Source organism: Anser anser (genome assembly GCF_964211835.1).
Source record: "Anser anser genome assembly, chromosome: 1".
NCBI classification, from domain to species: domain Eukaryota; kingdom Metazoa; phylum Chordata; class Aves; order Anseriformes; family Anatidae; genus Anser; species Anser anser.
The window spans coordinates 17,066,654-17,079,359 of record NC_139720.1 but is presented as its reverse complement, the minus strand read 5'-3'; the positions used below and the strand labels follow the sequence as shown (position 1 = coordinate 17,079,359).

Sequence of the window (12,706 nt, the reverse complement as noted above, 5' to 3'; positions counted from 1 at the left end):
AAATGTGATAAGTACTCTGACTTTGTTCTTATTGAACAGTGAAGCTACTGTTGAATGACATGCTTAAATTTTTACTGAACAGTACTTTTCTACCAGTTCAATACAGTCAATTACAGCAATGTATATAGGCATTCTACCCTAAGTACATTGAGACTTAGTACAGTGAGCATACTTCAAAAGTTAACACTTATCTAGGTACAGTAAAGACTAAATTAATATTATTCAGATAAACAGCAGAAGGTTTCATTGTTAAAGGGTCTTGTTTTCATTTTGTTGCTTCCATATCAGAGAATGTCTGTTTTTCTTTAAAATAGCTTGTACAGTTCTGGACACAGATTGTGTATGAAGTAAAATCCAGTATTACTGTTAGTTGAGATTCTAAAATGATGAATGTGGCCCATTAAATCTATTAAAGCCTGGTAGACTTTAAGACTTAGGGACATTCCTTCCTTCCCAGTGTGCAGGTTGTGAGGCTGCAGCTTTTCCTTTTCCCAGGTACAGTCAGTAGCAAGGCTGAGCATGTTTTCTCATACATGCATAGACAAGACACAGTACAGACATGGCTGGCCACACAGAGATCAAGACAGACAGAAGGTCAGTATCTTTACAGGTACCCACGTAACCATGAACAGCCTCTGCATAAAACATGAGCACCACAACTAGCCCAATCCTGCCTTGTCTCCTTCTGATCAGGATTGAAGTTTGCTAGTAGAACATACATGTACCTTTGCTCTCATGATTCACAACCATGCTCATATTCAGGGATCCCTCAGATATTAGAATGTACTTTGTCTCTCCCATATCAATGCCCAGATCCTGGGTCTTTTGTCCAGTTTGGTAACAAAACCTACAGCTACATTCAGCTACTGAACTCTGATGCATATGCATATTTGTGGGTACCTTGAACTTAAATCCAGAATCTGTGTCCAGACCCCAGGCTGTGTTTGCTAGCCTTCAGCTCTGACTTTGAGTCTTTACAGATTGAGGTCTACTCAATGGCTAGTATGACTTGAAGTTTTCTAGTACATCTCGTGCACATAGAGAGCAAAGGAATAAAGTTTAATAAGAATAACCTGCAATGATCAGGTGTAGGACTTGGCCAAATGAGCATACTGACCACCAGCCTCCTTACGCTCAAGTGACCAGTTACCTCCACATTTTCCATGTGTGTCCTTCCTTAATCAACCTTGTTTCATAGAATCATTCAGTTGGAAAAGACCTCTGAGATCATCTAGTCCAACCTTTAACCTAGTACTGACAAGTCCACCACTAAACCATGCTACTAAGTTCCACATCTACTTGTTTCTTGAAGACCTGCAGGGATGGTGACTTAACCACTTCCCTGGGCAGCCTGTTCCAATGCCACACAACCCTTTCAGTAAAGAAATTTCTCATATTATCCAACCTAATCCTACCCTGGTGCAACTTTAGGCCATTTCCCCTCATCTTATCACTTGGTGGTTGGGAGAAGAGCCTGATCCCCACCTCGCTATAGCTTCCTTTAAGGTAATTGTAGAGCATGATGATGTCTCCCCTGAGCTTCCTTTTCTCTAGGCTTAAACAACCTCAGTTCGCTCAGCCACTCCTCGTAAGACTTGTTCTCTAGACATTTCACCAGCTTTGTTGCCCTTCTCTGGACACACTTCATCACCTCGATGTCCTTCTTGTAGCAAGGGGCCCAAAACTGAACACAGTACTCGAGGTGCGGCCTCACCAGAGCCAAGTACAGGGGGACAATCACCTCCCTCGTCCTGCTGGCCACACTGTTTCTGTCACAAGCCAGGATGCTGTTGGCCTTCTCGGCCACCTGAGCACACTGCTGGCTCATATTCAGCTGGCTATCAACCAATATCCCCAGGTCCCTTTCCTCCTGGCAGCTTTCCAGCCACTCTTCCCCCAGCCTGTAGCGCTGCATGGGGTTGTTGTGCCCCAAGTGCAGGATCCAGCACTTGACCTTGTTAAACCTCATACATTGGTCCAGCCTATCCAGATCCCTCTGCAGAGCCTTCCTACCCTCAAGCAGATCAATACTCCTGCTTAACTTGGTGTTATCTGCAAACTTAGTGAGGGTGCCCTCTATCCTCTTGTCCAGATCATTGATAAAGGTATTGAAGAGAACTGTCCCCAGTACTGAGCCCTGGGGGACACCAATGGAGACCGGCGTCTGGCTGGATTTAACCTCATTCACCACAACTCTTTGGGCCTGGCCACCCAGCCAGTTTTTAACCCAATGAAGCGTACACCCATTCAAGCCTTGAGCAGCCAGCTTCTTCAGGAGAATGCTGTGGGAAACAATGTCAAAAGCCTTGTTGAAGTCTAGGTAGACTACATCTAACAGCTCTTCCCTCATACACTGAGCGTCACCTTGTTGTAGAAAGAGATCAGGTCCATCAAGCAGGACCTGCCTTTGATAGACCCATGCTGAGTGGGCCTAATCCCTTGATTGTCCTGTAAGTGCTGTGTGATGGCACTCAAGATAATCTGCTCCATGAGCTTCCACAGCACTGAGGTCAGACTGACAGGCCTGTAGTTCCTTGGGTCCACCTTCTGGCCCTTCTTGTAGATTGGAGTCACATTTGCTAGCTGCCAGTCGAGTGGGACCTCCCCTGATAGCCAGGACTGCTGATAAATGATCAAAAGTGTCTTGGTGAGCACTTCTGGCAGCTCCCTCAGTACCCTCGGGTGGATTCCATCTGGCCCATTGACTTGCGAATGTCTAAGTGGTTTAGCAGGTCACTAGCCATTTCCTCATGGATTATTACTCCTGTGCCTTAATGATTTCTTTCTTGAAGAGTGTCCAGCCTTCCTGGACTCCTTTGCCCTTCAGGACTGCCTCCCAAGGGATTCTACCAACCAGTCTCCAATACAGGCCGAAGTCTGCCCTATGGAAGTCCGGGGTGGTAGTTCTGCTAACATCCCTCCTTTCTTTTCCGAAGAATCAAAAACTCATTAATTTGTGATCACCATGTCCAACACAGCCTCCAGCCTTCACATCACCCACAGTCCTTCTCTATTTACGGGCAAAAGTTTCTTCCCTTTCTCCAGCCTCGTCTCCTCCCAAATAAACAGCTGGATCTAGCTAAATTTCATCCTTGTTTTCAGTTCTGCTACATAAAAGCCCAAATTTGGTATTTCTAATAGGATCTATGTGATCCCATATGTGTGTGGTATTACTGGTATGGACGCATAGGTGCTGTTGGCTTTGTAAGGTTCAACTCCCCTAAAGGTGGTGGTCCCCTTCAGTTCTCTGTGCAATCTCTCACGTAACTCCTCATAACTGCCTGTGAAACCCAGACATCCTTTACAGCACTGTCTGTAACTTTCATCAGCTTCTCACACTGATAACTGTTAGGTTGAACTATTTCTCATTTTTTTTCCAGAAGTTTCTTATGTTCTGTTTGATTCCCTTAATCTCAGAGCAGAGTCATCATTTGCCTGCAGCCTGAACAAAGTCATTCTGTAGTTTGATGTATGTTTCTCTCTTCTCTCTTAAAATACATATTTTGAATCTAATTTAAATGATTTCTTTCTGTAATGTCCTTTTTGAAAGCAACATAAAAGATCAGCAGTAAAGCAAACATAATTGATACTAAAACCACTCTGGGAAATGATGTAAAAATGTTGAATTTAACAAAGCTGCATTTCTTTTATTACTGATTTGTTTATCAGAATATAGAGAGGAGGATAGACTAGATGGAAAAGTGATAGTTATTTTTAGTTTCCTTTAAGTCTTTTGTCATGTTACAGTCCTTCTCTGTTTTCCCTGGAGTTCCGGCTTTCTGGGTTCTGTTACTGGAGAGGGGATAGTAAGAAGTTTCAATAAATAAAAAATAAGAAAAAAAAAAAAGAAAACTTGAAAGAGCAAGGTCTACAGAAACTTTTTTCTCCTATTTTTCCTCTTTTCCTGGTGAATAAAGCTTGGAAGAGGTTAATTCAAAAAGAATGTTACAGAATTTAGGTCCACAATTATCTAGACAATGGTAGTAATTCTACAGTCATAGAATGGCTTGGGTTGGAAGGGACCTTAAAGATCATCTAGTTCCAACCCCCTTGCCAAGCACATGGATGCCACCCACCAGATCAGGTTGCCCAGGACCCCATCCAGCCTGGCCTTGAACACCTCAAGGGATGGGGCAGCCACAGCTTCTCTGGGCAGCCCGTGTCAGTGCCTCACCACCCTCAGAGTAAAAAAGTCTTCCTAACATGTAGTGTAAATCTCCCCTCTTTCAGTTTAAAATTGTTCCCCCTTGTCCTATCACTGTCTGTCCATGTAAAGAGTTGCTCTCCATCTTTTTAATAAGTCCACTTTAAGTATTGAAAGGCTGTAATGCGGCGACCCCAGAGCCTTCTCTTCTCCAGGCTGAATGTCCCCAGCTCTCTCAGGCTTTCTTCACAGGAGAGGTGCTCCAGCCTCTGATCATCTTCATGGCCCTCCTCGGGACCACTCCAACAGCCCCACATCCTTCCTGTGCTGGGGGCCCCAGACCTGAACACAGGGCTCCAGGTGGGGCCTCACAAGGGCAGAGCAGAGGGGCACGATCCCCTCCCTCCCCTGCTGGCCACCCCTCTGTTGGTGCAGCCCAGGACGCAGTTGGCCTTCTGGGCTGCAGGCACGCACTGCTGGCTCGTGTCGAGCTTTTTGTCTGCCAGAGCCCCCAAGTCCTTCTCTGCAGGGCTGCTCTCAGTGAGTTCTCCTCCCAGTCTGTGCTTATGTCGGAGATTGCCCTGACCCAGGTGCAGCACCTTGCACTTGGGCTTGTTGAACCTCAGTAATGGTTCTCTAAAGTAGATGCAAGAACTAAGGTAATAAGGCGTGAGAAATAAGCTGGTAAAAATAACGGAATTTCAGGAAATGAAATAGAGGGCTTGGTGTGCTATACATAATCTTATCAAAGAAGCACTGTGAATAATTAATTATAAGTTAACCCCAGCATGGGCAAATGGGTAGTGTTAGATTTCTAAGTCCCTATTAGTTAATATGCCTCAAAACCTCTACCTTACTGTGGTTTGATGACCAAACACGTTAAACAATCTTAGATAAACAAACTTTTTCTTTTGGTTGTTCCTTAATTTTTACCCCCCCCCCCATCACCTACTGTGACACTTCACTCCTGAAATACAGCCCTAGAACTGTGCATATCTCCACAGACTGTTCTGAAATCATTAGTACTGTGGAGTTGTTCATTTGAAATATCTGAGCCCATTTATATTTGGAGGCAAAACAGAGTGTTATAGCTGCTTTATGGCTTTTTTATTGTAGTGAGGAAGGCAATTGTGTGTAATCTACAAATGCAAAGGCTTTTATTGTCTGTTTTTATCCCTATAGATGAAAATACAGTTTAGATAACAACTCTGTGCAGTGGCTGCCAATGTAATCAGTCTTCGTTCCAGAAAATTCCTTTGCCTCTCGGTAGTGTTTATTCCATCACACATTTAAATTCAGTCCAGTTCTATTCTAACAGAACAGTTTTGCATTGTTGAAAACACTTTTATATTGTTTTCCGGGAATCTCTGAATGTTTTTGCATGGAAAAATTCAGTTCTGCTAATACTATTCGTCTGCAGACATTGTGGGGTGTCGTTAACAGACGTAACAGCACTGCTGCATCCTGGTGCTTCCTGAACCCTGAGTCATGTCCTCCCTGTTCAGATTTGGTCTTGTTGTTGTGTTTGGAGTTGTTTTTTATAGTTTGTGGCACTGAGGCAGAAGAGGAATATTGGTTTAGAAACCAGACACTAAACCACTGTCTCTGCATTATTGTTTGCTTAAGACTTAACATGTTGAACAGCAAGAATAAAGTTAAAAATCCTCACAAAGTTTTAAGCTACAAGAGTTGCAACCTGCCTCTGTCTTGTCCCTGCCTGAGGCTTTGTGGTTTTACAGTAAGCGGTGTTAGTAGATAATAATGGTCTGTGAAGGGAGGAAGCAACTGTTCTGTTAGTATATGAAAGACAGATTTTTTTTAAATGCATTTTTTTTAGATGTGTAATGACAGTGCATAAACATGCCCAGTAAAACCTCTTAACCTGCCAATGATTGCTTTTTACTGTTCTTGTGAATCTATCAAATAATAGCCTATATCCATGCCTTTATTCATGTGTTTCAGAAGATGAAGAAGAATGGAAGGTTATTAAAGGGAAATTTCTAGCCATCAATGCAGTAAATATGAGCTGTGCCTGTCCACGCAGTCCAAAAGGTCTTTCACCAGCAGCTCATCTGGCAGATGGTTCAGCTGACCTCATTCTAGTTCGTAAATGCTCCAGATTTGATTTTCTACGGCATCTTGTCAGAAATACAAACCAAGATGACCAGGTAGGTGTGTGTTCCCTTTGGCAGTGAACTCTCTCCAGGAGCAGCCTAAGTTGTAAATATTGACAACTGTATATGACAAAAAGAATATCTACAAAACAGTTTTTTGAAAAGTGCTTATACAGTTCGTATGACTTAATCTTAGCATGCGTACCATCAGAAAAATCGCTTAAACTAACTCAAATCTTTGGCCTATAGCATTCTATGTTATATATATTTCAGCCTGGAGAAGAGGAGGCTGAGGGGAGACCTCATCGCAGTCTACAGCTTCCTTGTGAGGGGGAGTGGTGGGGCAGGTGACCTATTCTCCTTAATCACCAGTGATAGGACCCGTGGCAATGGTGTCAAGCTGAGGCAGGGGAGGTTTAGGCTAGACATCAGGAAGAGGTTCTTCACCGAGAGGGTGGTCGCACACTGGAACAGGCTCCCCAGGGAAGTAGTCACTGCACCAAGCCTGTCTGAATTTAAGAAGCATTTGGACTGTGCACTTAGTCACATGGTCTAAACTTTTCGGTTGACCTGTGTGGTGCCAAGAGTTGGACTCGATCCTTATGGGTCCCTTCCAACTCGGGATATTCTATGATTCTAACCACATTCCACTTCTATTAGTTGAATTCTTTCTTATAATATTTTGAGTATATTTACTATTTGGACAATATTTAAAATGTTATCACATCTGTGCACACAAGTATTTGTCATGAAAAATTGTTCACAGCAATATAATGTAGCTGAGGTAGAAGACTAGCAAGGAATAATAATTCTTGTAAAACGTATAAAAATATGATGTAGAAAAAACTTACTAGAACTACAGTTTGATTCTAAACTGCAGGCCTAGAGCCGGATTTTAATACGTACGGGTGACATGAGCTTTAGGCATTCAGCTTCAGAGTTCTTCCTTGCATAAGTTACAGCTGTCAGGATAAACTGCAAGGGAAGATTGATCACTGCTTCGGAGTGTTAATACCTGTTGAAAGTAGAGCTATGGCTATGAACGCACACACTTTAATATTTGTCACAACCTGATATTATTAACATGTTCTGGCAGATAACTGAACAATACACTGATGGCATATCTGGTTATAGAAACAATAACAAATCTCACTTGTTTGCATTGCTACTCTTCGTCCTCTAGAGTTTGTATAAATTCTCTTTCCTGTATTTCCTTGTTACCATTCCCAGGCACATTTTGTTTGTCTGTGTTCTGTCTTCCTGCTGTTCTTTGTCTCTTCTTCTTCCCTTCACTCCTCCCTATTCTCTCTGTTTCCTCAGTATTTTTCGTTACTTGAAGCCTTTCCCAGCTGCCTTTCCAATCGGTTTCAAGATTTATCAATCTTTATCAATCAACCTATCAATTTATAAATTAATAAAATATATAAATGATAAGAACAAACTATATGAAAATATATTACGCAATAATAATCATAATAATATATATAATTATATCATTACTATCATAAAATAAGAATTATAATAACATTCTGCTTAGCCATGACACACGAGAACATTCATAAGTGGCTCTGTGCAGCCAGTGATAACCAGTTTTTGCAGCTAAACTTTTTGGCCTGGAATGCTTCTTAGTGAGCCTCAGACTGATGCTACATATTTTTACCTGAATTAGCTAGCTGAAATGTTTTTATTTTGTTGGAGTATTATAATATCTCCATATAGTCGTATTTTCCTATACACCCAGCTCTCCAATCTCTCTAATTCTTTGATTAGGGCAGTGGTCTGCTCATCTCAAGGTATTCTTCCAAAATTCAGAAGCATAAGACTTTCAGAAAAGCTTATGTTTCTTAAGGGCTGTAGTGAACAGGTCCTGAGGATGGTACAAGGTTCCAATCCAAACCTTTTTGACTTCAATTCCATGTTATAGTAGTTTTTTTAATAGTTTATTAATAGTTCTTATACCCCATACTCATAATCTCAGAACCTGTTACCTCATTACCCTTAAAGTGGCAGTACTGCTGCTTCTCGAAGATGACCATCAAAAATAAGGTTTCAGTTTTGCTTTATGGTTTTTGACTTCTGCAGTTTCTTAAAAACAAATATCACTCTAGCCTCAGGTAAAATTCTGTAGAAAATTGGAACGGATGGACTTTATTGAATACCAAATGCTGCATGCTGAGTTTCTTTACGCATCAAGTATATTTAAGTAATTGTAATTGCCTTTTTTGATTATTTCTTTCTTTGTAGTTTGACTTCTCATTTGTAGATGTTTATCGGGTGAAGAGTTTTCAATTTACATCAAAGCTTTCAGAAGACAATGGAAGCAATGTTACAGACATAGGAAAGAAACGTTTTGGCCAGTTCTGTAGAGATCACCCAGCCTGTTGCTGCAATATTGCTGACAGCACTTGGAACTGTGATGGAGAAACTCTGGATAGTTCAGCAATTGAAGTGAGGTGAGCACCTGTTTTTCTCTGCATCTACCAAGAAGATATTAAGCCTTTTCATTGATGTAAAGGTGCTAATAAAGATATCCCAAAAACATATCTCCCCAGCAAATTCGAGTCTTCTGATAATAAACTTAGATTTTTGTTGTTAAGTTTTGGATCCTTTCTAGTAAACACTCCGGCTATATGTTGTAAATGATCTCTTTGAGATAGATGACCCTACCCTCAAAGTCCTGCTTAGTTCTTAGAAACTGATATGTTTGAAGTGCTGAAGGGTGGAGGTCTTGGTGGAAGGATTCTTTTTAGAGAAATGTAGTATTTCTTTACTCTGAGCGCTAGCCTTTGCAAATAAACAAAGTATTTTTCAGCAAAATAGTAGTCATTTTTTCCATTTTTTGAAAAGTCATATAGAAGCCACCTGATAGGTGCTTAACTAGCGTCTTCGTCTTACAGAAATACTGAGTACGTCCCGTATTGTGTATATTTTGACACACAGCACAGTCTTATCTCCAGCCTCGGCGTATGGAGGAAGAAGTTTGCAGTTCTGCAAATGAACAAATTGGAAAGGAATAACAGCTTTGAAATTTTGAAGGGCTTTTTAATTTGTTTAGTTTGGGTTTGTTTATTGTAGATCAAAGGGAAATACAAAATGTGTGCATCCAAGTTTGTTCCATTCAAATGCAATCACACAGCAGTCTGAGTGATTTATGTAAGAACAGTGTATGTTATATAAGGTCAGCTCCTCTAAGTGTCCCATGTCGCCTACTGTGTGGAAGAGAGTAGTAGCAGGAGTGAGGTATGTGTGAAAGCACCCAGCCTTCTTTGAAGGGGAGGATTTTATCAAGCATGAGGGCTATTTTTGTAGTCTGAAACAAAGAATTTTGCCTAACTGCTTGAGATTCACAGATTATTAAAACTAAATATATAGTACCTACTTATATTTAAAAAAAATACGATTAATTGATTTCCATATTTTTCAGGGTTCACTGCCAGTTAATGAAACTGTTTGCAAGGGGAATCGAGGAAAACTGTAAAGATGAAGCTGCCTACAGCCACAGTAGCATTGAACACTTACTATAGACACTGTTCCTCCAATGGGGAGAAGAAAAAATAAAAGCTCAAGGAAATTGAGTATATATGCATTTTAGTCAAATTGACAAGTATTTTAAAATTTTAGATTTTTTTTTGTGATGGCTTCAGTATAATCTTAGACATTTTATTTCACTGTGTATTTTTTTAACATTCTAATCATTAAAATATGTCTTGAAGTAATGTAATTTATGTTAGATTGGCATATATGTATGTATTCACAATAACTGATAAATACTCTGTGCTTTTCTAGAGAGCTAATTTAGCAGCTGTGTTGCAATAATATTTAAATATTATAAAACATTGAACTTTATATTGCCATCAAACCAAGATATCAGGACAAGATGTTTTCAGAGTCTGAGAAGATGTTTTCTGCTGGGAGTGTTATGTAGTTGCATGTGGCTTAAATGCTGGACAACAGTGTTGTCATTCGCATTTTTTTTATTTTTTTTAGTAAAATCTTTCATTTTCTAATTCTGACAATACCTTGCAACTTATCAATGCAATTCAAACACACATTCCTGGCTTTAAGTAATAACAATAACAATTTAGAAATATTTTGAAAAATAAAAGTACATCTGTATATAGATCATACCTTCTCTTATGTAATCTATTTATAAATGCTTCCTTGCATGCTGCTTTTTGGGTTTATAAAGGGTTTTATGACTGTTTGGATGATACCAAATACCACACACTGCAACTGAAATGTCTTATCAGCAACTGGTACGGATACATAATGATACCACGAAGGCACAGGCAAGGGAAGATATAAATATCTTATAAAACACCAGCAAATTTTGCATTTCTAAAAATAACTAAAATTAACATATGAAAAGCTTCCCTTTTCAGTACACAATTCTTTGGAGATTCCACTAGATACATTAAAATGTCTTTGCAAAATAAGATGTTGGAATGTTAAGTTTGAAGATACGATTCAATGATTGAATGTTTTTAAGTAATATTTTTATTTAACTAAATAGGAAACGATTTGTGTTGTGAAGTCAAGGGAAGAAACTGGTATATGATAAATCACAAATCACTGTGCTGACTTGTTTTTACAGCAAATACATAAGACTATCATGTACAGCTATGTAGTGATTATTTGTGTATGAATTTGTGTGTTGTGGCACACACACGTACAGTGTGCAGGCTTGGTGCTGGATTTTGCTCTTCTCATACAGGTTTATTCCTGTTTGAGGATCAGAAGCTAGCCCCTGCTCTCTTCTGTAAACCTTACTGCATCTCAGGCATCTCAGATTTGTGTGTGTGTCTGAACAGCTAATGACTCTCTCTATTCATGTGTATCTATTGGCATTTCTGTCATTCAGCTATTATTAGTTTCAGTCTCCTGTGTATTTGCTCTGTGTGAGCCATGGTGATCGGTTGGTTTATTACTGAAACACTTGAAATTTGTTTTAAGTGGCTGTTTGTTTTTTTTTCTATTGAAACATTCCAGTTTTGTGTAATATTAAAATGTTGTGCTATATTGTTGCTATAAAGTATTATTCATACTGTTGTGTTCATACTGTATGACAAAAAAAAACTTGCAAATGATAATTGCTCAAAGTACAGTCATACAAAGTTTAGGATCCGTTTCTTATTATATAGTGTTTCAGGGAGATACTTGAAAACTTTTCCAAAAGTAGTACTGTACTTTCTTCAGTGATGCAATGAGTTGAAAAGTTGATTCATCCAATGTTTTTCAGACATTTGTTATGTATACTGTATTTTAAAGCCATTTTTAGTAAGTGAAATAGTACTGTTGAACCAAGAACCCTGTTGAAAAATGAAATTATGCTGTCATACAAATGCAGATATCTTCTGAAAGTGTCATTTGTGTAAAAAGTTTTAGTTAGATTGATCTATCCATGAATATTGTGAAAAAACTGAGATTTCAAATTACTGTAATTCTTGGGCAGGATATGACAGTGTACACTCAGCTCACCAACAGGCGAGGACTTCTATGAAGCATTACAGCTATCCAGATCACTTTCTTATTTATGAGAACAGAAGTAAATACTAACCAGCTCTTTCCATTATTTTTCTAGCAAGTCATGAGACTCCTAACTCAAAAAACGGTGGATTAGTTACATTGTGAATGTATACTGAAGTGCTCTGAGTACTTTTAATATCTGAAACTGTGCACTTGGTATTTCCAAAAAAAGCCCACAGTTAAGGCCTCCATTCTGAGAAATGAGCTACCAGAAAAGAAGGGAAAACAGATCATTCAGTCGTATGGTAATGAAGTGTAAATTAAATACTAAAGGTGTTGCAGCATAATAAAATAAAATCTCTTAGAAAATAGAAAAGCTACATAGCTGCATTTGAATAATTATACTTGTAGCATATTATACTAGCCAAGCATCATAGTTGAGTTGTATGAAATGTCCAGTGTATTTTAAGAAGAGAGCTGTATAAGTAATGTCTGCGTTCGTTTTAATTCTAGTATTTTTTTGTTTTGTTTTTCCTCTGAATGTAGTCTCAGTATGAAAATCATTTATAGGAAAACCAAGTTCGATTTCGTTTTTTATTTCCCAATCTTGCTGGCTTCAAGATTAGAAAATGCGTTCTGTTTTATGAGGCTAAGGGAATTCATTTAAAAAAATAAATAAATTATGTTGTACAGCAGCAGTACTGTGGTTTTCTTCTTTTCACAACTTGATTTGAAAAAAAAAAAAAATGCCTGTTGAGAGATTTCAGCCCAACAAAGGTAACGTACTCAGTGTAATGAGCATGCCCAGGCTGAACCAGGCAGAGAAGTAATTCATAAGGTTTCATTGATGTTGACTACAGCTTTATAGCAAGCGTGAGTGTGGGCAAACACTGAGAGTGAAGGAAAGCAACTAGTGAAGCTAGACTTCTACTAAAACTAACTCTGTTAAGAGAAACTTAAGACTGAAGGAGGAGAAATAACT

The 12,706-nt window shown here is 39.2% G+C and overlaps 1 protein-coding gene across 2 annotated transcripts in view; it reads left to right on the top strand.

Moving 5' to 3' along the window:
• The window catches only part of CERK (ceramide kinase), a 44,797-nt gene extending 32,378 nt beyond the window's left edge, over positions 1-12,419 (top strand). The window contains exons 11-13 of one of the 2 annotated variants that reach the window (XM_083827493.1): positions 6,110-6,312; positions 8,503-8,711; positions 9,683-12,419. In XM_083827493.1, the coding sequence (XP_083683619.1) occupies positions 6,110-6,312; positions 8,503-8,711; positions 9,683-9,782 (512 nt within the window). In that variant the 3' untranslated portion in view covers positions 9,783-12,419. Of the gene's footprint in view, positions 1-6,106; positions 6,313-8,502; positions 8,712-9,682 lie in introns of both variants that reach the window. The other variant, XM_083827492.1, reaches the window with a different exon arrangement.
• Positions 12,420-12,706: the final 287 nt, after the last annotated feature.